General features: G+C 39.7%; 1 protein-coding gene across 4 annotated transcripts; it reads right to left on the bottom strand.

The window, feature by feature from the left end:
* Positions 1-1,723: 1,723 nt before the first annotated feature.
* Positions 1,724-26,084, bottom strand: NIF3L1 (NGG1 interacting factor 3 like 1). 4 transcript variants are annotated; one of them, XM_077747576.1, is made up of 7 exons: positions 26,035-26,084; positions 23,305-23,675; positions 22,323-22,485; positions 18,829-18,955; positions 17,384-17,522; positions 6,989-7,072; positions 1,724-2,580 (listed from the first exon to the last, which is right to left on the bottom strand). In XM_077747576.1, the coding sequence occupies exons 2-7, from the start codon at positions 23,657-23,659 to the stop codon at positions 2,396-2,398; spliced, it is 1,053 nt and encodes a 350-aa protein (XP_077603702.1). In that variant the 5' UTR covers positions 23,660-23,675; positions 26,035-26,084; the 3' UTR covers positions 1,724-2,395. The 4 variants fall into 4 exon arrangements, with proteins under 4 accessions (XP_077603702.1, XP_077603701.1, XP_077603699.1 ...); XM_077747575.1 differs by having other exon boundaries at positions 23,305-23,910; positions 26,035-26,076; XM_077747573.1 differs by lacking the exon at positions 26,035-26,084 and adding an exon at positions 25,798-26,010 and having other exon boundaries at positions 23,305-23,910.
* Between the last annotated feature and the right edge of the window lie 40 nt (positions 26,085-26,124).

Here is a 26,124-nt window from a genome sequence, read left to right as displayed (position 1 = left end):
TTGTTACTTTTGCTACCTAAAGTATAGTCCTCAAGATGGCAGCAGCAGTAACTCTTAGGAACTCAAATGCCTGGGCCCTACTTAAGAATCTGCATTTTTTAAATGCATTTTTAAACTACATCTCCAGATGTTCTTGTGCACGTTAAAGTTTGAAAAGCAATGACAACACCTTAAAGTTACCAGTTCAAAAGACTTGGCAAGTGAAAATATAGAATTCATCTTCACAGTGATACTTTATTTTTTAAAAACTACAAGGGATATAGTTGGGAGTACTTTTAGTTATTTAAAAATGCTAGCCAGCATGCTGGTAAAGCAGCTTTAAAAATTGTAGTAGTAAGTCTTTTTTTTTAAGTTTATTTTAAGAGAAAGTGAGAGACACCATAAGCTGAAGGGTGAGGAGGGCGGGGAGATTGCCAAGCAGGCTCCGCACTATCAGCACAGAGCCTAACGCAGGGCTCAGACTCACAAACCGTTAGATCATGACCCAAGCAGTATCAAGAGTCGGATACTTAACCCTGGGCCGTCTGGGGACCCCAATGTCCTTCTTTAAAAAAAAAAAAAAAAATGTACTTAGCAAGAAGTATGTCCACTCATGAATTCTTTGATCCATTAAATCCCTTCTGGAACTCTATCCAAAGGAATTAATCTACAACCTTTAGCATGAGTAACTGTGAAACCATGTCTTCACATAAAGAGAAAAAGGTTTGAGGGGCGCCTGGGTGGCTTAGTCGGTTAAGCGTCCNATAAAACATTAAAAAAAAAAAAAAAAAAGAGAAAAAGGTTTGAGAAATTACTGGTCCCAAGCTATTTCTTAAAGCACCATCTCTAACCATAACCTTTTATGCCTCCTGCTTTCTTCCCTGGCAACAAATGAATTAACTTCCTGGGCTTTTTCAATGCATTGTGCGGTTTCTCTTTACTCCGTGTTTGTTCAAGCATACTGTACCTCTTGGCTGAATTCTATTCCCATTCCTCAGAAAACTTTCCCTGTAAGCCCTCTGCATATCCTTAGCATAGTTAATTACAGTATACTCTAAAGTATCATCCAAATTTCTGTCCTACTCTCCCCACTTCTCTATGGGCCCAGCACATAGAATGACTGAGGCAAATGCCATTAGAATGGTCTCTCAAAGCTGTCTATCTCATTCTCTCTACTTTGGCGTCCACCATCCCTCATCCAAGCTTTCTACTTGGCTTCTGACGCTTGGCTGATTCTCCTCCCACCTTCTCTCTTGGCTCCTCTGACTCTCTAATTGGGGGCATTTCTGAAGGCTCAGTCCTATTGGTTACTTCTGTAGTGAATCAATATTACAGCAAACCACCAAGAATAATTTGTAAGTCAGGATCCCAAATCCTTCAGGAGAGGACTGGTAGGAAGAGAGTCCTACAAAAGAAATGTAATATCCTTTCTTGGCATTTTACAAGATTTGCTTTCATCATTACCAAAGTAAAAAGCTCAGCAGAGAAACTGGAAATAGGAATACAAGTAATTCAAATGAAAAACCTTCCATACCAGCCAGAGACATGCCAGTGAAAATGGATTTCTTTTCCTTCAGGATTCCTTACATCATTCCTGTATCAGTTTTATCGTCAGTCAGTGTTGATTAAGAAGTAAAGAACACAGGCCGTGGAGCCAGGTTACCATCGTTTGTGTCCTAACTCCACTCCCTATCTATGTGGCTTTGGGCAAATTCCTTAACCTCTGTTTCAGTTCACTCATCTGTAAAATGGAAATAATAATACCTTTATTCTTATTTATAAGGATTGAAACTGTTTATAACATGCCGGAGAGGGCCTAGCACAAAATTAATATTGTATGGTAACTGTTATCATTTTGAAAGCTAACCATCTTTTATGTATTGCTGATAAAGTTTCAGGTGAGTTACCCAAAAGCAATAAGACAGTAATTATGAATAATGGTCATGTATATTAAGAAAAAACAAAAACAAAACCTCATCCTGATTTTGAAATTGAGGTGAGACATTAGTGATCTATGAACAGGAACATACAGACAGACCTTACCACCCCCTAAAGGCTGCTACCTAGAAATCACGGTTCCAATCTCAAGTTTTTAAACTAACCAAGGGCAGAGAGATCTCAAATGACAGATCTCATCTATAATTAGGCTAAGGAGAAGCTACTTACCAAGAATGTTAAGGAATTTTCCTGGAGTTTATGCTTAATTCATCTTATAATGAATATTTGTTAATAGTAGTTACATTATGGTTTTTACCATACAAGCTACAGACTATTTGGTGAAACAGATTTACAAACCAGAAATAATGTACATTCTAAGACATTCTTCCAGACAGATACTAACTCTGATTCCCGTTATGCATTCGAGTTGGGAGCAAACTGATTTGTAGACTGTGTCATCCTGTTGTTCCTGTATGCTTTATATCACATGAAGAGGGTCCCGGTCTCTTTCTGACAGGATAATATTAATCTTATTTTCCAAGTGAGTACCCAGCATATCTCGAAGATCAGAAAGAAAGCCTCGTTCAGTGTTGCTATGTTCACAGAGGATGACACTTATTCCTTGGGACGCAGCATCAAGAACATCATGATGGGACATCTCACCTGCCAACAAAGAGCAAATACTTACACATTAGACACAGAGTCTGTGGAATGCTTAACCATAACTGCAGAAACACCAAGTCTGCATTGTGTAAAAAGCAGAACTTTACACATAAATCTAGAAAGTACAGGTTTCTTAAGTATCTTCCAATTTAGAAAGAGACAGATCATCCCAACGAGAATTCCACATTCTTTCTCCTTGACAGACTCAAGACAAGAATTTAATCCCCCGTATGCAATAGCATCTAATGCCACTGGAACCAGATCTAAAAGAACACCCATTCAAAATGTTTCCATAAGATAACTGAGTACTGCTAAGTCAACTGGGACTTTCAGAAAACTTCTCATATCGGTATTAAATAACAAAATACCTCCACATGTGGGTGGTGCTGAAAGCGAATCTCAGGCAGGCTCAATGCTGTCAGCACAGAGCCCAACGCAGAGCTCAATCTCACTATTCATGAGATCTTGACCTGAGCTGAAATCAGTAGCCAGACATTTAACTGCCACCCAGGCACCCCAAGAGTTGCTTTTTTTTCTATCTTAGAGAGAGTGAGTATGCACACAAGGGAGAGGCAGAAGGAGAAGGAATCCCAAGCAGACTCCATGCTCATCACAGAGCCCGACACTGGGCTCAATCCCCTGACCCTAGGATCATGAGTGAGCCTAAAGCAAGAGCTGGACATTCAACTGACTGAGCCACTCAGGTGCCCCCTGAAGTGTTCTGAATTTTTAAAAGCCCTATTTGTGAATTTGATGATTTGATTTTACAGCAAAAATACACAATTTAGCTTGTTAATAACAAGCATAATTTTGAAATATGTTTAGAGCCGTGAAAGCATCAAAAAATAAGGGGAAAAGGTTCTTAGGGAAAGGTTCAATCCTCCACACTTCCCCCTACTCTCCAATACATGTCATTTCATAAATGGGATAGTCTTTATTCAAGCATCTTTTAAAATATCTTAATCTATAATAGCAAAGGTAAACTAAAAGAAGAAAGACACTAAGGGGCCCAGTTAGAAGCCACGCTTCAGGAAAGACAAGTCTGGTGACCTGGACAATTACAAATGCTGTGAGGAGAAGGCATGAAAGGCGGGGCAGGGGAAGGGGGATCTGCAAAGACTCTGTAATAGCTGAAGGCAAAGGGAAGAAAAGCCTAGCTCAGGAGGGTAGCTGTGGGAAAGAAAAAGCAAATGAGAATTTACATTTACAAAGAACAAGCTCCCCATCTGCTGGTCTTTCTAGGATATCACCCTTAACACCCTGATACTACCACGTTACACTCAAAGGAAGGGTGATGAACATCAGCAGAGGCCTCTATGTGTCTTTGACCTGGTGCTTTTCATCCCTAAACTTAGGCTCAAAGTGACGCCTCACGGATCAGACATCTAAGGTCAGCCAGATAAGAAGATACTTTCTAGTTCCCCACGTTACCAGATAGGGAGGCTATTTTAACAATTTTGAACTGCATGAATTTATTTTATGCACATACTGCTTAATAGTTTAAACAAACAAAACAAGGGGTGCCTGGGTAGCTCACTCAGTTGAGCATCTGACTCTTGATTTTGGCTCAGGTCATGATCCCAGGGTCATGGGATGGAGCCCCACATCAGGCTCCACACAGAGTATAGAGCCTGCTTAAAGTTCTCTCTCTCTCTTCCTCTGCCCCTCTTTCCCACTTGTGCACTCTCTCTAAAAATAAAGAATAATTAAAAATAATAAAAAATTTAAAAAGTCCTTTTATAAATAAAAAATTTAAAGTCTCTTTCAAGAGACTTTAGGAACTAGTTTTAAGAAAGTCATTATTTATAAGGAAATAATCACATGCCCCAAATTTAGAGATAACCACAAAACAAATGGCCTATACTCTTCAAAAATGTCAATGCTCTGGGCAGAGCTGAGAAACTCTTCGAGATGCAGTGTATGCTCATGGATTAAATATCAATCAGAAAAAGAAATGCTACAATTCTGATCATTTGGCAAAATTTAAATGTAGACTTATTTGATCATTGGTCATAAAAGAAAATGTCCTTAGGGCCGCCTGGGTGGCTCAGTCGGTTGAGTGTCTGACTTCGGCTCAGGTCATGATCTCAAGGTTTGTGGGTTCGAGCCCCATGTTGGGCTCTGTGCTGACAGCTAGCTCAGAGCCTGGAGCCTGCTTCAGATTCTGTGTCTCCCTCTCTCTCTGACCCTCCCCTGCGCACGATGTCTCTCTCTCTTGGAAATAAATAAAAAACATTAAAAAAAAAATGTCCTTAGTTCTTAGGAGATATATGCTGATTTTTTAGGGATAAAATGTCATGTATGCAATTTATTACAAAATAGTTTCAGGGGAAACACACAAATAGAAATATATTTATATATACACCCGCGGATACATATTTATACACACATACATACACACATAGAATATGTATGTAACACAGAATATGCAAATGTAGCAAAATACAACTACTAGTGATCTTAAGGGGATACAAAAGTCCACTGTACTATCCTTGCAACTTATCTATAATTATAAAATTCCTTCGAAGTAAAATTACAATTAATTTTAAAATAGTCACATACAGTGCTGTAAGAAGTTTTGTCAAATTGCTTACACATTAAAAGTTTATTTCAATCTGGTGCAAGTTTGAGGGCTTATAAAAGTTTTACATCTTTATAAGAATAATGGTCATGTACATTTTTAAAAGTTCAGACAAATCAGGCTTTCAGAGATGCTGCACCTCTGTACTTCTGGATTTGACAATGTTAAGTTCAACAGCCTTTGAAGGAGGGTGTGCTAGATAATAAGGGGCATGGATATGGGAGGCAGGAGAGAAAATAATAATGGAGAGGCCTAGGAAGTAGCCAAGGAAACAGCCAGAGGGCTAGGACCCCGGAGTCTGGTGCTGTAAGTGGAAAAATTATTTTTTTTTAACAATTTTATGTTTAAGTAATCTCTACACCCAATGTGGGGCTCAAACTTACAAACCCAAGATCAAGAGTCATATGATTAAGCCAAGATCAAGAGTCACATGATTAATCAGTCTACTGATTAAGCCAACAAGGACTCTGGAAAAAGTAATTCTTAACTCCCTCTTTCAACCCTAAGGAGGAACAGAGGGGGAAATGCAGCTGGTAGCAGCAAGTGTACAAAGTCCCTCCAAATTTTCTGAATGACGGGCAATGTTACCTAGTAGATGTTACCCTGTAGGACAGAGTATAAAGCCGAACGATTACCATCCAATAGAATTGCATAGTTAAGGACAAAGCAACCAGAGGGGCACCTGGGTGGCTCAGTCAGTTGACTGTCCAACTCTTGATTTCAGCTCAGATCATGATCCCAGGGTCATGGAATTGAGCCCCACGTCAGGCTCTGCACTGAGTGTGGAGCCTGCTTAAGATACTCTCTTTCTCTCTTCCTTTGCCCCTCTGCCCCTCTCCCCTGCTCATTCTTGCTCTAAAATTAAAAATTAAAAAAAAAAAAAAAGGATAAAGCAACGGGAATTGGAGAGGAAGGCATGACCATCAGAGAAGGAAACAGACAGAAAAAGCTTCTCAGAGGAGGTATCCTGAGCTTATCACTAGAAGTGTAAAGAAAGAGGCAAGGAAGGCATTTTAGCCAGAGAAAACCACAGAAGTAAAGGTTGCATGAAAAAGGATGAAAGAACGTTCAGGCCCGACCAGGCCACGTGAAGGAAATCACTAAAGACTTTTTAGTTAGGATAATATTATACACCATCAAATTTGCACCTTTGAAAAAAAGTTAATTTGAGGGTCGTATGTGGAAGACTTAAGATTAGACTTACGTATTTCAGGAAGGAGATGATGCCTGAATAGAGATTAGAGGAAAAGGCTCTATAAAGATTCTGGACAGAATGCCTGTGTGGCTCAACTGGTTGAGCATCCGACTCTTGATTTTGGCTCAGGTCATTATTTCATGGTTCATGGGTTTAAGTCCTGCATCGGACTGCACTGCCTGCTTGGGATTCTCCCTCTCTGTCTCTGCCCCTCCCTCGCTCTTGTACGCTCTCTCAAAACTAAATAAGCCTTAAAAAAAGATTCTGGAGGTAGAAATGACAGGAATTAGTCACTGGCTTTAGGTCTGAGTAAGAACCATTTTCAAGCTAAGGTGGAAAGGTACAAAGTGTCCCATTAACAGACATAAAATCTATGAGAATGTTTAGGAAGAACACAGGTTAAATAAATGCTGGACATAAGTTTTTAAGATAATCTAATAGTAAATTTTTCTTTTCCCCTCTAAAAGAATATAGTCGGTCTCCAATTTCAGTGTAGTTCCTGTTTAGTTCAGGTTCAAACAACAGGTATTAATGCCAGGTGCTGGCCTAAAACCCATTTTTTTTTTCTTGTAAAAAAATAAACCAAGGTTGGGAAGGATACACACAAAAAGGAGACTCAAAAGCTATCCTACCTGTGAGGTAAAGGTCGGCCTCGGCCCCCTGCAGCACGGTGCTCCCAGAACCAGCACACAGGGCCACGACTTTGACCGGAGACTCTTCAAAATAAAGGAAACAAGAGACCAATACTTTACAATTCCCCTTCATTTTAACATTACAATTTGTATCAAGAATCTTTCACATAATGCAGGTTTCACTCGTGCTCTCATTACCAGTATATGAACTTTGCTTACTGAATTTTAAATAACAAAACACATCTTCATACAAGCAGATAGTTTATTCTTTGGTATTGCAAAAATAACCCAATGCACGGCTATTATTCCCTCAAATGAACATGGCTGGCACAAGCCCACAGAAGGCTGGTACAGGGACCCCTGCTGGGTTTTCAAGCAACAGTGAGAGGTATAGGCAGGTACTAGCTCTTTCTCAGGTGAGGGACTCAAAGGGCTAGTTACAGGAATGCTACAAATTGATTTGACATGTATTTTTAAATATCATATTTAACTCAAAAGAACATCTCAAGAGTTGCTGAAGAGTATAATAACAGAAACTTTGAAGCCCAAATCCAACAAGTATTTAGCACTTAAGGCTTCTAGAATGGACACTTCCTTAGTGGTCATTCCATTAGTAGTATTTCGAGAAAGAGGCTGAGGGTGCCCTCTGCACAGAGAGCCCTGGGACCCCTTGGCCTGTACCCATTTCAGCTACAGCTGTCCTGCCAGGGTGCCCCCTGCGCAAAGCACTCCAGCTCCCCTCCCACCAGCCCATGCCCCACCTCAGCTCCACAGAGTGCACAGGGCACCCTGGGACACTGGCTTACCTCCACTTAAGCTTCAGTTATCCTGCCAAGGCATTCTCTGAGAGCTTCAGGAGCACCCCAGTCCACACCCACTTTAGCTCCAATCATCCCACTAGGGCAGCGCCAGCAGAGTGCCCTGGGACTCCCGGCCCATGCCCGACACCATTCCAGCCAACCCGCCACAGTCACCAGGCACACACAGTCTAATCAGGGATGACCGTACATAAGACCATTCCTTCAAGCTGAGGAGAAGCAGCTGTTCCACCTAACTCATAGAAGTGAGCACATAAAGTCAAGCAAAATGAGGAGACAGAGGAATATGTTCCACATGAAAGAATAAGGAAACTTCAGAGAAATAACTAAAGGAAACAGGGACATGCAATATACCAGGTAGAGTTTAAAGAAAAGGTCATAAAGGTGCTCACCAGACTGGAGAGAAGAATGGAAGAACTCAGTGAGAACTTCAACAGAGACAGAAAATATTTTTTTTAAAAAACCTATCAGGGGCATCTGGGTGATTCAGTCAGCTAAGCATCACCTTTGGTTCAAGTCATGATTTCACAGTTTGTGAGTTCAAGCCCCACATTCAAGTCTGCACATCTCAGTGCAGAGCCCACTTCAGATCCTCTGTGTCCCTCTCTCTCTGCCCCTCTCCCACTTGTACTCTCTCAAAAATAAAACGTTTAAAAAACAACCTATCAGAATTGGAAAATATAATTGGAATGAAAAATACACTAGAGGAATTAACGAATGCAGAAGAACAGATCAGTGATCTGAAAAACGTAATGGGGGCACCTGAGTGGCTCAGTCAGTTAAGCATCCGACTTCAGCTCAGGTCATGATCTCATAGTTTGTGGGTTTGAGCTCCACAATGGGCTCTGTGCTGACAGCTCAGAGCCTGGAGCCTGCTTCAGATTCTGGTCTCCCTCACTCTCTCTCTGACCCTCCCCTGCTCACACACTCTCTCTCTCTCAGAAATAAATAAAACATTAAAAAAAATTTTAAAAAGAAAAAACTGGTAATGGAACACAGCCAACCTAAACAGCAAAGAGAAAAAAAAATTTTTAATGAGGACAGGTTAAGGGATCTCGTCAACAACATCAAGTGAATAATCATAGCATTATATGATCCCAGAAGAAGAGAGAAAAAAACAGAAAACTTATTTGAAGAAATAACAGTTGGGGAGCCCAGGTGGCTCAGTCTGTTGAGCATCCAAGGTCAGACCAGATCATGATCTCACAGTTCATGAGTTTGAGCCCCATGTTGGGCTTTGCACTGACAGCACAGAGTCAGCTTTAGATCCTGTCTCCCTCTCTCTCTCTGCCCCTCTCCCACTCATGCTTGCTCTCTCTCAAAAATAAACATTAAAAAAATTTTTTAATAAAAAATAAATTTAAAAAAAAGAAAGAATAGCTGAAAACCTCCCTGACCTGAAGAAGGAAACAGAGAGTCCAAACAAGATCAACCCAAGGAGGTCCACACCATGACACATAATAATCGAAATATCCAAGACTAAAGATAAAGAGAATTTTAAAAGAAGCAACTGAGAAGCAAAAAGTATATATTTATACAGAAAACCCCACAAGGCTATCAGCTGATTTTCAGCAGAAACTTTGCATACCCAAAGGGAATGGGTCATGATATATTCAAAATGCTAAATAAAAGGGAAAAAAAACCCACCATCAAGAATAATCTACCCAGAGGGTGCCTGGGTGGCTCAGTCAGCTAAGCATCCAGCTCTTGACTTCAGCTCAAGTCATGATCTCATGGTTTCATGGGTTCAAGCACCACCTTAGGCTCCGTGCTGACACTGGAGAGTCTGCTTGAGATTCTGTCTCCTTTGCTCTGCCCCTCCCCTGATCATGTGCTCTCTCTCTCAAAAAACAACAACAACAACAAAAAAAAACAAAACCTACCTAGCCATATTATCATTCAGATTTAAAGGACAGATAAAGTAAGTTTCCCAGACAAGCAAAAAGTTAAAGGAGCTCCTCACCACTACACCAGACTTACAAAGAAATGTTAAAGAACTTCTTTAAGTAGAAAAGAAAAAGCCATAATTAGACAATACTTATGAATAAAAAGATGTAAAATACGATACCACACAAAGCATGGAGGGAATAAAAAAGAAGTCTTTTATAAGGTGTTCCAACTTGGGTTGCCTGGGTGGCTCAGTCGGTTGGGTGTTGGACTTCAGCTCAGGTCATGGTCTCACAGTTCATGAGTTCGAGCCCCACATCAGGCTCTCTGCTGTCAGTGTAGAACCTGCTTCAGATACTTTGTCTCCCTCTCTCTCGTCCCTCCAATGTGCAAGCTTGCCCACACTCTCTCTCACTCTCTCAAAAATAAACAAACATAAAAAAAAAAAAGATGTTCCAACTTAAGTGACCATCAATTGTAGATGGCTATATACTTAGAATCCTATAGAGAAACCTCCTGGTAACCACAAACACAAAAATCTATAACAGATCCACAAAAACAGAAGAGAAAGCAAGCTAAGTATAACACTAAAGAAAATCACCAATTACAAGAAAAGGGAGCAAGAGAAGAAAAAAGGAACAGAGAGGAACTACATAAATAACCAAAAAACAATTAACAAAATAACAATAAGCACATACCTATCAGTAATTACTTTAAATGTAAATGGTATAAATGCACCAATCAAATATATAGGGTGAAGTGAGTCTTCTTGTAGGCAGCATATAAAAGGGTCTCATGTTTTATCACTTCAGACCTAAAGACACATACAAACTGAAGAAAAGGGATGGAAAAAGATTCAATGCAAATGAAAGCAAAAGAAAAATAAAATTTAAAAACAGCGCTGAGGTAGCAATACAAAGTAGACTTTCAAACAAAGATGTAACGAGAAAGAGTGCTAAATAATGGTAAAGGAATCAATGAAAAAAGAAGATATAATGATTATAAATATCTTTACACCCAACATTAGACCACCTAAATACATAAAATAAGTATTAACAGACATAAAGAGAAAGTTTGACAATACTACCATAATAGTAGGGGACTTTAACACCTACTAATATTGATGGATAAATCATCCAGGTAGAAAATCCATAAGGAAACAGTGTCTTTGAACAACCCATTCGTGTTAGCAGATACATACAGAACATTACATCCCAAAACAGCAGAATACATCTTCTTTTCAAATGTACATGGAAGATTCTCCAGGATAAATCATGTTAGACCAAAAAACAAGTCTCAATAAGTTTAAGAAAACCAAAATCATATCATGCATCTTTTCCAACCACAATGGCATGAAACTAGAAATCAATCACAAGAAAAACACTGGAAAATACCACAAACACGTGAAAGCTAAACAACCAATGTGTCAACAAAGAAATCAAAGAAGAAATCAAAAAATACATAGAGACAAATGAAAATGAAAACACGATGGTCCAAAATCTTTGGGACACAGAAAAAGCAGTGGAAGAAAAATTTACAGTGATAAAGGCCTACCTCAAGTAACAAATATTTCAACAATCTAACCTTACATCTAACAGAATGAGAACGACAAAACCTAAGGTTAGTGGAAAGAAATAAAAGATCAGACCAGAAATAAATGAAATAGACTAAAATAAAAACAAAAAACAATAGAAAAGATCAAGGAAACCAAGAGCTGCTTCTTTGAATAAACAAAATTGATAAACTTTTAGCCAGACTCATCAAAAGCAGAGAGGACCCAAATTAAAAAAAGATCAGAAATGAATGAAGTAACAACTGACCCAACAGAAATACAAAGAAACTACTATGAAAAATTATATGCCAACAAACTGAACAACCTAGAAGAAATAGATAAACTCTTGGAAAAACACAATCTTCCAAAACTGAATCGGGAAATAATAGAAGCTCTAAACAGACTGGGGCATTGTGTGGCTCTGTTGGTTGAGTGTCTGACTCAATTTCAGCTCAGGTCATGATCCTAGGACCATGGGATCAAGTCCCATGATGGACTGAGTGTGGAACCTAAGCAGGTTCTCTCCCTCCCTCTGTCCCTCTCCTCCTGGCACACACGTGCTCTAAAATAAAAACAATAAATAAACAAATAAATAAATAATCTAAACAGACCAATTCAATGAAATTTAATGGGTAATCAAAAAAACTCCCAACAAATACAAGTCTAGATATATAGATGAATTTACCAAACACCTAAAGACTTAATATATGTTCTCCTAGGACAGATACCATATGTTTCCACGTATAGGTGGATTAGGAGGAACTTAACGGAGGACCATGGGGGAGAAGAAGGGGAAAAATAGTTGGAGAGAGGGAGGGAGGCAAACCATGAGAGACTTGAATGCTGAGAGCAAACTGAGGGCTGATGGGGGTGGGGGAGAGGGGAAGGGGGGTGATGGGCACAGAGGAGGGCACTTGTTGGGGGGGCACTGGGTGTTATATGGAAACCAACTTGACAATAAACTAACTACTTAAGAAAACAAAATAGGTATTCTCCTTCAACTATTCCAAAAAATAGAAGATGATGGAAAACTTCCAAATACATTCTACAAGGCCAGCATTACCCTGATACCAAAACCAAAGACACTGCCAACCTATAGACCAATATCCCTGGTGAACATAGATGCAAAAAGCCTCAACAAAATAGTAGCAAGCCACATTCAACAATACATTCACCACAACCAAAATGAATTAATTCAGGGATGCAAGGATGCTTCAATAGTCAGAATATCAATGTAATACACATTAACAAAGCGAAGGATAAAAATCATATGATCATCTCAACAGGTACAAAACAAGATAAAATTGGCTATCTGTTCATGATAAAAACTCTCAACAAAGTGGGTTTAGAGGAAACATACCTCAATATATAAAGGCCACATATGAAAAGCCCACAAGCTAACATCATACTCAATGGTGAAAAATAGAGCTTTTCCTCTAAGATCAGGAACAAGCCAGGGATGCCCACTCTTGCCACTGGAAGTTCTGGTCATAGCAATCAGACAAGAATAAAAGGCATCCAGGGGCGCCTGGGTGGCTTAGTCGGTTAAGCGTCCGACTTTCGCTTAGGTCATGATCTCGTGGTTCATGGGTTCGAGCCCCACGTCGGGCTCTGTGCTGACTGCCAGCTCAGAGCCTGGAGCCTGTTTCAGAGTCTGTGACTCCCTCTCTCTCTGACCCTCCCCTGCTCACGCTGTCTCTCTCTCTCTCCTAGAAATAAATAAAAAACATTAAAAAAAAAAAAGAATAAAAGGCATCCAAATTGTTAAGAAAGAAGTGAAACTCTCACTATATGCAGACAACATAATAGCATACACAAAAAACCCCAAGACTCCACCAAAAGTAATAATAAAGGAATTCAATGTTACAAAATACAAATTAATATACAGAAATCTGTTGCATTTCTATACACTAATAATGAAGTTGCAGAAAGGGAAATTAAGAAAACAATTCCACTTACAACCGCACCAAAAAGAATAAAATAGGAATAAACTTAACCAAGGAGGTCAAAGTCCTATACTCTGAAAACTATTAAAACACTGCTGGAAGTGAAGGTAACACAAAGAAATGGAAAGATATTCTACTGTCATGGACTTGATGAATTAATATTGTGAACATGACCATACTACCAAAACAATCTATAGATTCAGTGCAATCCCTATCAAAATACTAACAGTAGTTTTCACAAAACTGTAACAAATAATACTATAATTTGTATGGCAGCACAAAAGAACCTGAATATCCAAAGCAATTTTGAGAAAGAACAAAGCTGTAGGCAACACACTTGCCAATTTCAAGATATACTATAGGGACACACCTGGGTGGTTGAGTCAGCTAAGGGTCCAACTCTTGATTTCTGCTCAGGTCATGATTTCACAGTTCATGGGACTGAGCCAACAGTGCAGAACCTGTTTGGAATACTCTCTCTTTCTCCCTCTGCCTCTCCCCCTTGCTCAATCTCTCTGTCTCTCTCTCAAAATAAATAAATAAACATTAAAAAAAACCATATACTACAATGGTTTAATAATCAAAACAGTACTGGGGCGCCTGGGTGGCTTAGTCGGTTAAGCGTCCGACTTTCGCTTAGGTCACGATCTCGCCTGTTCGTGGGTTCAAGCCCCGCGTCGGGCTCTGTGCTGACTGCCGGCTCAGAGCCTGGAGCCTGTTTCAATCTGTGACTCCCTCTCTCTCTGACCCTCCCCTGCTCATGCTGTCTCTCTCTCTCTCTCCTAGAAATAAATAAAACATTAAAAAAAATTTAAAAAAAAAAATAATCAAAACAGTACTGTACTGGCAAAAAAATAGACACGTATACCATAAATATACTCCCATTTATATATGGTGGTCAATTAATCTTCAACAAAGGAGGCAAGAATATCAAGTGGGGAAAAGTCTCTTCAACAAATGGTGTTGGAACAATCCTAAAATTTGTATGGAACAAAAGACCCTGAATAGCCAAAGTAATGTTGAAAAAGAAAATAAAGCAGGAGGCATCAGAATTACAGACTTTAGCCTCTAGTATAAAGTTTGTAATCATCAGGACAGTATGGAATTGGCACAAAAACAGACACATAGACCAATGGAGTAGAGAACCTAGAGTTGGACCCACATATGTATGGCCAACTAATCTTTGACAAACCAGGTAAGAATATCCAATGGAAAAAAGTCTCTTTAGCAAATGGTGCTGGGAAAACTGGACAGCAACACACAACTGGACAGCAACACACAGAAGAATGAAAACAGACCACTTTATTACAAAAAAAATAAACCCAAATGGATGAAAGACCTAACTATGAGACAGAAAACTATCAAAATCCTAGAGGAGAAAACAGACAACAACCTCTTTGACTTCAGCCGCAGTAACTTCTTACTTGACATGTCTCTAAAGGCAAGGGAAATAAAAGCAAAAATGAACTACTGGGACCTCAAAAAACTTCTATACTGCAAAGGAAACAATCAACAAAACAAATGAAAATAGAATGGGAGAAGATATTTGCAATGACACAACAGATAAAGGGTTAGTATCCAAAATCTATAAAGAGGGGCGCCTGGTGGCTCAGTCGGTTAAACCAAAATCTATAAAGAACTTACCAAACTCAACACCCAAAAAACAAATAATCCAGCGAAGAAATGGGCAGAAGATATGAACAGTTTTCCAAAGAAGATACCCAGATAGCCAAAAGACACATGAAAAGATGCTCAACATGGCTCATCATCAAGGAAATGCAAATCAAAACCACACTGAGATATCACCTCACACCGGTTAGGGTGGCTAAAATTAACAACTCAGTAAACAACAGATTTGGCAAGGATGTGGAGAAACAGGAACCCTCTTGCACAGTTCGTAGGAGTGCAAACTGGTACAGCCACACTCTGGAAAACAATGTGGAGGTTCCTCAAAAAGTGAAAAATAGAAATTACCCTACGACTCAGCAATAGCACTACTAGGAATTTATCAAAAGGATACAGGAGTGCTGATTCATAGGGTCACATGTACCCCAATGTTTACAGCAGTGCTATCAACACCCAAATTACAGAAAGAGCATAAACGTCCATCAACTGATGAAAGGATAAAGATGATGTGCTTTATCTATACAATGGAATAAATACTGCCTAGCAATGAGAAAGAATGAAATCTTGCCATTTGCAACAGCATGGATGGAACTGGAGGGTATTATGCTAAGTGAAATAAGTCAGTCAGAGAAAGATAAGTATGTTTTCAATCATATGTGGAATTTGAGAAACTTAACAGAAGACCTTGGGGGAAGGGCAGGGGGAAAAATAGTTTCAAACAGAGAGGGAGGCAAACCATAAGATGCACTTAAATACAGAGAACAAGCTGGGGGTTTATGGGGGGTGAGGAGCAGAGGGGAAAATCGGCGATGGGCACTGAGGAGGGTACTTGTTGGGATGAGCAATGGGTATTGTATGTAAGCGATGAAATCATGGGAATCTATTCCCAAAGCCAAGAGTACACTGTTAACACTGTATGTTAGCTAACTTGACAATAAATTATATTAAAAACAAATAAAAGAAAAAATATAAAGTTGGTTACCAATAGAAAAAAAACAAAACCAAAAAAAATGGGTGTTGGGTAAAGTGGACAACCACATGCAAAAGAATTAAAATGGACAGCTTTCTTCTACCATACACAAAAATAAATTCAAGATGGTTTAAAAACCTAAATGTGAGACATGAAACCAAAAAACTCCTAGAAGAAAACATAAGCAGTAATTTCTGACACTGGCCTTAGCAATACTTTTCTAGATAGGTCTCCTCAGGGAAGGTGCACAAAAGCAAAAATAAACTATTGGGACTACACCAAAATAAAAAGCTTTTGAATAGCAAAGGAAACCATCAACAAAATGAAAAGGCAATTTGCTCGGGGAAAAGATATTTGCAATGATATATCTACTAAAAGGCTTACGTCCAAAATATATAAAGAACTTCTATAACTCAACACTAAAAAAAAACAAATAATCCAACTTAAAAATGGGCAGAAGACCTGAAAAGTCATTTTTCCAAAGACATACAGATGGCCAAAAGACATGTGAAGAGATGCTCAACATCACTAATCATCAGGGAAATGCATATCAAAACCACAATCTGAGAGATTACTCACACTTCTCAGAATGGCTGGAAACAAAGACAAGAAAATAACAAGTGTTGGCAAGGATGTGGAGAAAAAGGAACCCTCATGCACTGCTAGTGGAAACATTAATAAGTGCAGCCACCGTGGAAAACAATATGGAGGTTCCTTAAAAAATTGTAAATAGGAATACCTATGACCCAGTAATTCCACTGCTGGATATTTATGCACAGAAAATAAAAACACTAACTAGAAAAAAATACATGCACCCCTATGTTTACTGCAGCATTACTGAAACGCCAAAAACCAAGACTGTGGCTATAAGACCCAGAAACTGCAGTGGATCACTTGGCACCTCACTGTACAATGTCACCAGTATTATAAAATAGAACACTTGCATTGTAATTGGAGTAATAATAGCTTCCAGCTCCTTTCCTGGCCCACAACAGGACTGTGCTTCATGCCTTGACTTGTGTTCAAATGTGATTCATCTGGGCAATGAGTTGAATAGAAAATGTATCATTTCTAGGCATTTAACTGATGGTCTAAGACCATGCAAAATGCCCCCTCTGCAATAGCAATCAGTCTATGATGAGAAGGCTTCTCCTGCTGACTTGAAATGAACAGAGTAAGAGAGAGACATAAATCTTGTTTGAGTCAAATCAGATGTACACCACAGCATAACCTAGACCACCTGGATTGATAAAATAAGGGGCGCCTGGGTGGCTCAGTCAGTTGAGCGGCCAACTTTGGCTCAGGTCATGATCTCACGGTTGTCTTCGAGCCCCGCGTCAGGCTCTGTGCTGACAGATCGGAGCCTAGAGCCTGCTTCGGATTCTATGTTTCCCTCTCTCTGCCCTTTCCTCTCGTGCTCGGTCTCTCAAAAAACAAATAAATGAAAAAAAAAAAAAAAAAGCCAGTCATCTCCCAAGAACTAACATGTTTTCCTCACTTACGTTAATACAAACAAAACCATCAACTTTTGACCAAATATTATGTAGTACTACATTATTAGTAAGTACAGTGGACAAATAAATGGGACATATTTACCTAAGGTCCTTCCTACCCCGAGAGCAAGGCGAACATGAGCTAGTTTGAGGTGCCTTTTGACTCGCTCAATCATGGTTGCCAAGGAAGCAGGTTCATCCAGTGTGCACAACCGTCCCATCCCAGTTTGTGGAAGTGGAGGCTGAAGAAAAACACAAGTTAGAAAAACTGTCCATCTAAGTCCTAGAAGCATATAGCAAATACTGAGATCAATAAAACATGCACACTGTGAGCTTACTATAGCCAGCTCTAGGTTAAAATTCAGGGATGCAAACCTGACAAAAACATTCTCTGACTTCCAAGAGTTCAGTCTCCTGAGACGCAAATGTGTAGCTAAATAATCAAAATAAAAGTGTTTAAATACAATACAGGTACCATTTTATGGGAGCACAAAGAAATGATATATAAAGAAATGACAAAATATATGAGCTGGGACTTGGGGCGGGGGTACTTGGAGGAAGTGGAATCAAAGGTTTTACCAAAACTTAGGCCTCCTAGACCAGAAAAAAGTTAAAAAATTTAAAAAAGGGGAGGGTGAGTAACGTCAAGTACAGTGTGGTAGGAAATGGACAGGGTAAAATGTGGAAAGGTACGAGCTTTCCTGTGGAAAGGTAGATCCAGGAGCAGAAACTACAGCTGATGTGCAGAGCAAGGAATGGAGACAGAGGCCATGGCTAGTACACTATGCAAAAAACCATGGACTGTCACCCTTCACGTGCCACTAGGGAGACTGCTCCTCTTTTGTCACCTGGAATAGGAGAGTTTCAACTACTGTGGTGACATAGCAAATAGAGAAGAGACACATTCTATAAATCTGGGGACAGAATCAGTAGGCATGGATTTATGAGAGGCAAGGGAGAGTTGTGTAAACTTGGAATAATCAGGTAGAAGATGACACCAATGAAATAGAAGAAAGTAATATTCAAAGGCAAGATGTGGGGATAAGGTCAATATTTGTATATACTGAAGTATCTGTGGAATCCATTAAGTAAAAAATGTCCAGAGAATTCTAGGATATGTGGGTTCAGTTTTTAAGTTTTTACCTTAAGAAAGCATTCTGAAAGGACACAGAGATAAAGCAGCACTGATGAATCAGGAAGTGGGCCTTCTCCAGATACCACTCCAAATCTTGTCAGCACCATGATCTTGGAAATTCCCATGCTCCAGAATTGTGAGACATAAATTTCTGTTGCTCATAAGCTATCCAGTCTGAGATATTTTTTCACAGCAGCCCAAATGTGTTATAGCAGTCTGAATGAACTAAAACTTCTGCCAACACTTTCCCATTCCTGGAATGTCTCCCTTTCTCAAAACAGTGTATTTTCCAGGGCATTTTATGTCCTCAACACCACCTTATACTTCTTTAGGTAACAGTTAACAGTTTCTTGATATAACAACTTACAAATGAATTTGCCAAACAAAAATGCACAGTAATATATTTTTATTACCTTCTCCAGTAACAGAATTTCAGTCTTCTGATAGAATTGTCTGTTCTGGGAAAGAAAAGCCACCACCTGTAACAAAGCCTCTTGACTACAATTCAGACTAACCCGTGTTTGTTCTTCGTCATCAGTCCTATTTAAAAAAAAAAATCACTTGCTATTTTAGGATGAATATAAGTAAAACATATTATAAATAATCCACACTTTACAACTTCCTATAATAAAGATTAAATTTACATGAAATTTAGGGGACGCTTGGGTGGCTCAAGCAGTTAAGCATCTGACACTTGATTTTGGCTCAGGTCATGATCTCAGTTTGTGGGCTCAAGCCCCACATCAGGATCCTTACTGACAGTGAAGAGATGGCTTGGGATTCTCTCTCTCTCCCTCCCCCACTTGCTCTCTCAAAATAAACTTAAAAAAAAAAAAAAAGATTTACATGAAATTAAGGATTCAATCCCAAACTTTTTCAAAAATACTATTTCTCAAGGACACCTGGGTGGCTCAGTCGGTTAAGTGTCAGACGCTTGACTTCTGCTCAGGTCATGATCTCTCAGTTTGTGAGTTCCAGACCCCAGTCAGGCTCTGTGCTGACAGTGCAGAGCCTGCTTGGGATTCTCTGTCTCTCCCTCTCTCTCTCAAAATGAGTAAACTTAAAAAAATAATTATTTCTCAAATTTCAGCAGGCATCCAAATCTCCCTATAGACTTATTAAAACAGAATGTTGACTTTTATGCCCAGAGTTTCAGATTCAGTAGGTCTAGGCGGGGTCTTAGAATTTACCTTTCTAACAAGTTCCAGGTGATGCTGATAATGCTCGTTCAGGGACCTCACTTTGAAACTACTATTCTAGAACTGTTCTTAACCCCAGGTGTGCATCAGAAATCTGCTAGCTTCTTGAAATGATGGCTAGTGGACCCTTCTACAGAGCCAATGAAACAGAACTTCTATCAATGGGGCTAGGGCAAACTAAATTTCTTATTTTCAAAAATGGTATTTTCTTTTTTTCTTATGTTTATTTTTGAGAGAGAGAAAGTGCTCAAGGGAGGGGCAGAGAGAATGGGAGAGAGAGGATCCAAAGCAGGCTCCAAGCTTACAGCAGCAAGCCCAATGTGGGGCTCAAGGTCACAAACCATGAGATCATGACCCAAGCCAAAGTTGGACACTCAACCAAGCCACCCAGGTGCACCCAAACTGTATTTTTTTAAGGTCCTAAAAGAAGTTAATTTTTCAAATCACTGAAACAAGAATCTCCTGGACAGATTTCAGGCAAACCCCATTCTAATTATATAGCTCTAGAATGAAGCCAAAATTCTGTTGGAGGTCTTAACACTGAGAAGTAATGCCCTAAAGCATCTCCAAAAAGACTGTTATTAGAAAAGTTTTCTATTTAACCATAAACTCTAAATATAATCATAAAATTCTAGAACTGAAAGACAGATTAAAAGAATCTGGAAGAGTGATGGTCAACACTGGAATCATCTGTAGAGCTTTGAAAAGAAAAAGGAAAAACTGCCTGGACCTCAGTCTAATCACAAATCCCAGATTTACCCATAATAAGGAAAAACTAAAACCAAACTAAATGTGCATCAGTTTAAAAAAAGGGGGAGAGGTGCCTGAGTGGCTCAGTTGGTTGAGTGTCTGACTCTTGATTTCAGCTCAAATCAAGATCTCTTGGTTTCATGAATTAGGAGCCCACCATCAGGCTCTGCGCTACCTGTTTGGGATTCTCTCTCTCCCTTTCTCTTTGCCCCTCCCCAGCTCACGTGGTCTCAGTTTCTCACAAAATAAACAAACTTAAAAAAAAAAGTAAAAAGCTCATCAGTTAGGAAGAGAAATGCTTCAAGGAACTCCAGTAGATCCATAATAAGCTGTCAGCACAGAGCTGGACATTGGGCTTAAACCCACAAACCATGAGATCATGACCTGAGTCCTAGTCAGATGCTTAACCAACTGAGCCACCCAGGTGCCCTAGTATAGTACTTTTTTTTTAATGTGTTTTAAGTATAGCTGACACCCAGTATCACATAGGGGTACTTTTTAGGGTTAGAGACTCGGTCACAGATTCTTCTATCTCTTTTATACCCTCTGCCTAGACCATTTTATTTGCTTGTTTAACTTGACAGCTATATGGTGATTTCTGTATCTTTACTTTCTGGCTCAGAATGCTCACGTGGTCTCAGTTTCTCACAAAATAAACAAACAAATAAAAAAGTAAAAAGCTCATCAGTTAGGAAGAGAAATGCTTCAAGGAACTCCAGTAGATCCATAATAAGAAACACTACATAGCAGTTAAAGACATCTTCTATACCTACATCGAAAGATCTCTAAGACATCTTATTCAGTAAAAGAGGCAAATGCAGCATATCATTTAATTAACAATTTAACAAAAACACAAAAATACACATTTCTCCATGTTGCTGTACATGTTTGGAAAGATACCCACTTCTCTGAAAACAAAGGAAAAGGTAACCTCAATTGAGGATATTGGAATTGAGTAGAAGGAACAAGGAGGACTTTTACACTATTTGAAATTTTCATGATGTGTATAATTTTTTTAATTTCAGTACTTACACAGTATTTCAATATGGTAAAAGACATCTATAACTGGAATCTATACAAAGTTCTATAATTTTTCTTGAGATTCTTTAAATTCCTCAACACTATTAGAATGCATTTGCAATGATTTTATTACAAGGTATCTACACTTAAAAATCACTCACAAGAGTCTCTTTTTGTTGTAACCTGAACAGTTCTCCATCTTATTAAAGTCGTTACAGGGGCACCTGGGTGGCTCCGTCGGTTGGGCATTCAACTTCGGCTTAGGTCATGATCTCGCAATTCGTAGGTTTGAGCCCTGCATCAGGCTCTGTGCTGACTGCCAGCTCAGAGCCTGGAGCCTGTTTTGGATTCTGTGTCTCCCTCTCTCTCTGACCCTCCCCTGCTCATGCTCTGTCTGTCTGTCTCTCTCTCAGAAATAAATAAAACATTTTAAAAAAAATTTTTAAATAAACTATTTTTTTAAAAAGATGTTAGGATAAATTAGCTTCAAAGAAAATCTCCTAAAGACACCATTTTGGTATCTCTGCCCTAAATAAATGATTGGCCTTATAAGAGGCCCCTGAATGTCTTTTTCCGTTAAAGTGCTTGAGAATCATTGATCTGCTTGAAATTGGTAAAACTATGTAATCAGTGTGCCAGTAGGGCTTATCTATATACTCTAAAGTAAAAACCACCTTTCAACATTATGAGGGGAATTAGAAACTTTGTAAATAAAAGGCATAGTATAGTCTCTCCCACCTAGAAAATCTAAGTGTTACTTGTCATTTTTATTATTTCGAAAAGAACCCCATGGTTCTCCTAGAGCACCTACATGCAAATAAGAAGTAGGCTGCCTTGTAAACCCACCCTGGGGGAAGACAATTTGTTTCAGACCGCAATACTAGAGTTAAGATCCTTACAGATAAATACACACAAAAAAGAAGAAAAATATATCATACCTAGTAGAAAAAGAAGTGACAGAAACATCTGGAATTTCTTTCACTGCAGAAATGACTTTGTCCAGGTGTTGGGTGCAGTTAACACTGAATTCTACTCTGTGCGTTCCCACCGTGGGGTAGTTGGGAGCTTTGGAAGGATGAATGGGCCTGGAGGTACAAACTCCTAGGAATAAAATTGTGGGGTGTTTTTTTTTTTAATTAAAAAGATAAACTATTATGGGCAAAATTTTAAGAAATGAGCTTTTAAAGACTGATGCTTAAATATACGTACATGAATATATCCCTTGCACATATGTTCAAAAGTCCCCATAATCTAGTGATTTAGTATTGACACATAAAATCAAATAAAATTCAGAATTATTTTCCAGAAGACTCGTAAATATCACAAAAACTTGACTCATGCAATTTTAGATGATATATAGAATTGCGACTGCTTACTAAATTTATTCATGTAAACCATTATTCAGGTTGCAAATGCTCATAACTACTTGACCACATCAATTCAGATTATGTCATCATAAAAGGCTCAGCCCCAAATGAGTAAAATAAAACAACTAACTAAAAATAAAGCTAAAACACATAGGCTGAATTCCATCACTGTGCTGGGCATGAGTAAGCATTCAATGAAAATCTGATTTCTACCTAACTGACATACGAAGAATATTCTGGAGAGATCTGAGCTTTCAACTCAATTTAACAAGCACTTCTTGAATTTCTGGGTTGCTAGGCACTGAGCCACGTGAGTGAGGACTCAAAGCTCAGGCCAGCAATGAAGATTTCCTGTGCTCTCCTTATTCATTAAGGATGAAAATTCTATTATTCAAATGCAATTTAATGGCCAGATTTCACAACATTATTTTTAAATATATAAAAATAAAATGCTACCCACATCTAAAGCAGTTAAAATTTTACTGGAAAGACATTCTAAAATTTCAAAGCATTTGTAGGGAAAATACTAAACATGAAAGAAGAGTCTTCTCACCAAGCCCTTTAGCCAACCAGCTATTGACTCCCTGGGGTGCAGCATCATAGGCTGTGTGAGGAGAGTAAATACCAACTCTGTTTTCCAGAGCCCTGATCACTAGGCGCTCCTTCCAGGTTTTCCAGGTTATGTGCTTCAAGGGTCGGAAAATAGGCGGATGGTAGGAGAGAATGAGATCCGCCTTCTTTTGCAGTGCCTCCTCCATCACTTCCTCCGTCAAGTCATTGGTAAGGAAGAGTGTATTTACAGTGTGTGGTGGGCTTGGTTCCACCAATAATCCAACATTGTCCCAACTCTCAGCAAGTGAGAGGGATGCAAAGTCATTCAAGGAGGAAAGGAGAACCTTCAAATCCATGAAGGAACGGGAAGAGCTGCAGATGAGGGAATGAACAAGCCGGACTGTTGTGGGAATGAGGCGTACACGAGATAACAACATACAGAAATCAGGTAAAACTGGGGTGCCTGGGTGGCTCAGCTGGTTGAGCGTCTGACTCTTGATTTCAGCTCAGGTCACGATCCCAGAGTCGTGGGATCAAGCATTGAGCTCCCCACTGAGCATGAAGCCTGCTGAAGATTCTCTCTCTGCCCCTCTCCCCTGCTTGAGCACTAACAACAACAAAAAGAGAGAGAGAGAGATCAGGTAAAACTGAGTATCTGAGGTCAATACACAAGGAATGGTATATATGTACACTTTAAGCCTGGACCTTTGAGGAGCAAAGCATGGGAGCAAAAGAGCCGTAGTCACGTATTCCTGGGTTCAAAAGCTGATTCTGCCACTTACCAGCATATATCTTAGGTAAGTCACTTAGCTTCTCTGAGGTTGTTTTCTCATTTACCAAATGGGAGATACTATAACCAAAATATAAGACCATCTATAGAAGCAAATCAATTAATATGTGTAAATCACCTAGCACAAGCCTGGTACATAACACACAAATGTTCATTCCCACCTCCTCAGCCCCCAACACACCCTAGTTTTCTCCCCATCCTTGCTTCAACCACCCTGCTCCCTTCTCCATTTCTCTAAATATTATCCTTCCTTCAAAGTCTCCTTCAACTTTTTCTTAAATTTATTTTGAGAGACAGAGAGTGCAAGTGGGGGAGCGGTGGGGAGAGGAAGAAGGAGAGAGAAAGAGAAAATAACCCATGCAGACTCCAAGCTGTCAGCACAGGGCTCGACTAGGGGCTCAAACTCACAAACTGGGAGATAATGACCTGAGCTGAAATCAAGAGTCGGACACTAACCGAGTCACTCAGGTGCCCCGTCCTTTATTTTCTTAAATACAGTTTTGGTTTTGTTTTTTTAACATTTATTTTTGAGAGAGAGAGTGTGAGCAGGAGAGGGACAGAGAATCTGAAGCAGGATCTGTGCTGAGAGCAGAGAGCCTGATGCAGGGCTTGAATTCAGGAACCATGAGATCATGATCTGAAATGACGATGGACGCTTGACTGAGCCACCCAGGTGCCTCAAATAAAGCTTTTCTTCATAAACATCTTCAGCCTCTAGTCCCTGTACAAAACACTGTCAATTCCATTAAGATTCTAGGAACATTTCTGTTTTTGAAGAAAAGCCTTCATTGCAGGCAAAATAATTAACCAGCAAAGCATAGCCAATTGTAAATTTTATCAAATAGTCATAACCCAGTAATTTCAGAAACAAATTTTTCAACAAAAATGTTTAACAAATTTGTTGAAAGAACTATTTTTTTTTTCCCCTGCAGAAATATTTACTAGGAGATGTGAGTACTTATCCAGTATATGATTTGAATGGGGCGCCTGGGTGGCTCAGTTGGTTGAGAACTCAATTCTTGATTTTGGCTCCGGTCATGATCCCAGGGTTGTGGGATCAAGCCCCGTCTCAGGATCCATGCCGCCTGCTTGGGATTCTCATTCTCTCTCTTCCCCTCCCCCACACGCTGTCCCTCTCTTAAAAACAAAACAAAACAGAAGTGATGCTGAGACTACAAAATCTACTGGAGCCTAGGGTCTCGGAAAGGACCTTCAAAAGGTCCTTATACCATTTCCACTCTCGAATTTCCAAGTTCTGATACTGCCCCCACTTTCCAGACTCTTCTAAAAATCTGGCAGGTCTTGAAAGCGAAGCCCTAGTGAGCCATCATACCAGTTTTGAGTTATTTACTGCTAAATTTGAAAGAACCCTTGGAAATAACATAGAACACTCTCCATTTTTAGGAAACTGCAAAGCTGCGTAGCTTGATGCAACAATTAACACTGGGAGGCAGCACAGCATGGCAGGCTGGAAGTCCGATTCTGAAACGCAAGGAACAACCAGAATCACAGCTGTGTGACATATTTCCCAAACCCTGCTGTTTCACCTTCTGCAGAACGGGAATAAAAGTGCCCTACTTAGACTGTTGTCACAAGATTTAACCGTACAGCTGGGAACAATGCCTGGCCCAGAGTAAGCACTGTTTTAAGGCTACATTAGTAGGGCCCACTTTACAGCCTGCAAACTGCACCCTCTTACGTCACCTTATCTGACATTTCAGTCCCACTTAGACCTTTTCCAGGACAGTGAAGAAACCAGGCACTGCCAGAAGCTCCTGAGCTAGGACCTCTGCCACACTGGTGCTCTATGCTCTTATGCCACAAGCCAGTTTACTGCCTCCGTCTGCTCTTACACCTCCTTTCGCAAAGGCACCTCCACAATTTCCACGGCGTACGCTAACCCGAGGCTGCCCACACGTGAACACGTCGCCCAGGACTCACCAGCCCCGGGAACGCTCCCCGAGCACCACTTCCGGTCCTGCGCAGGGACTCCTGGCTTGACAAGAAGGGGAGGGGCGGAGCCGGGCGGAA

The sequence above is a fragment of the Crocuta crocuta genome, unplaced genomic scaffold, assembly GCF_008692635.1.
Source record: "Crocuta crocuta isolate KB4526 unplaced genomic scaffold, BGI_CrCroc_1.0 scaffold159, whole genome shotgun sequence".
Classification (NCBI taxonomy): domain Eukaryota; kingdom Metazoa; phylum Chordata; class Mammalia; order Carnivora; family Hyaenidae; genus Crocuta; species Crocuta crocuta.
The sequence above is the reverse complement of the archived record's forward strand: the minus strand, read 5'-3'. Positions and strand labels throughout refer to the sequence as shown.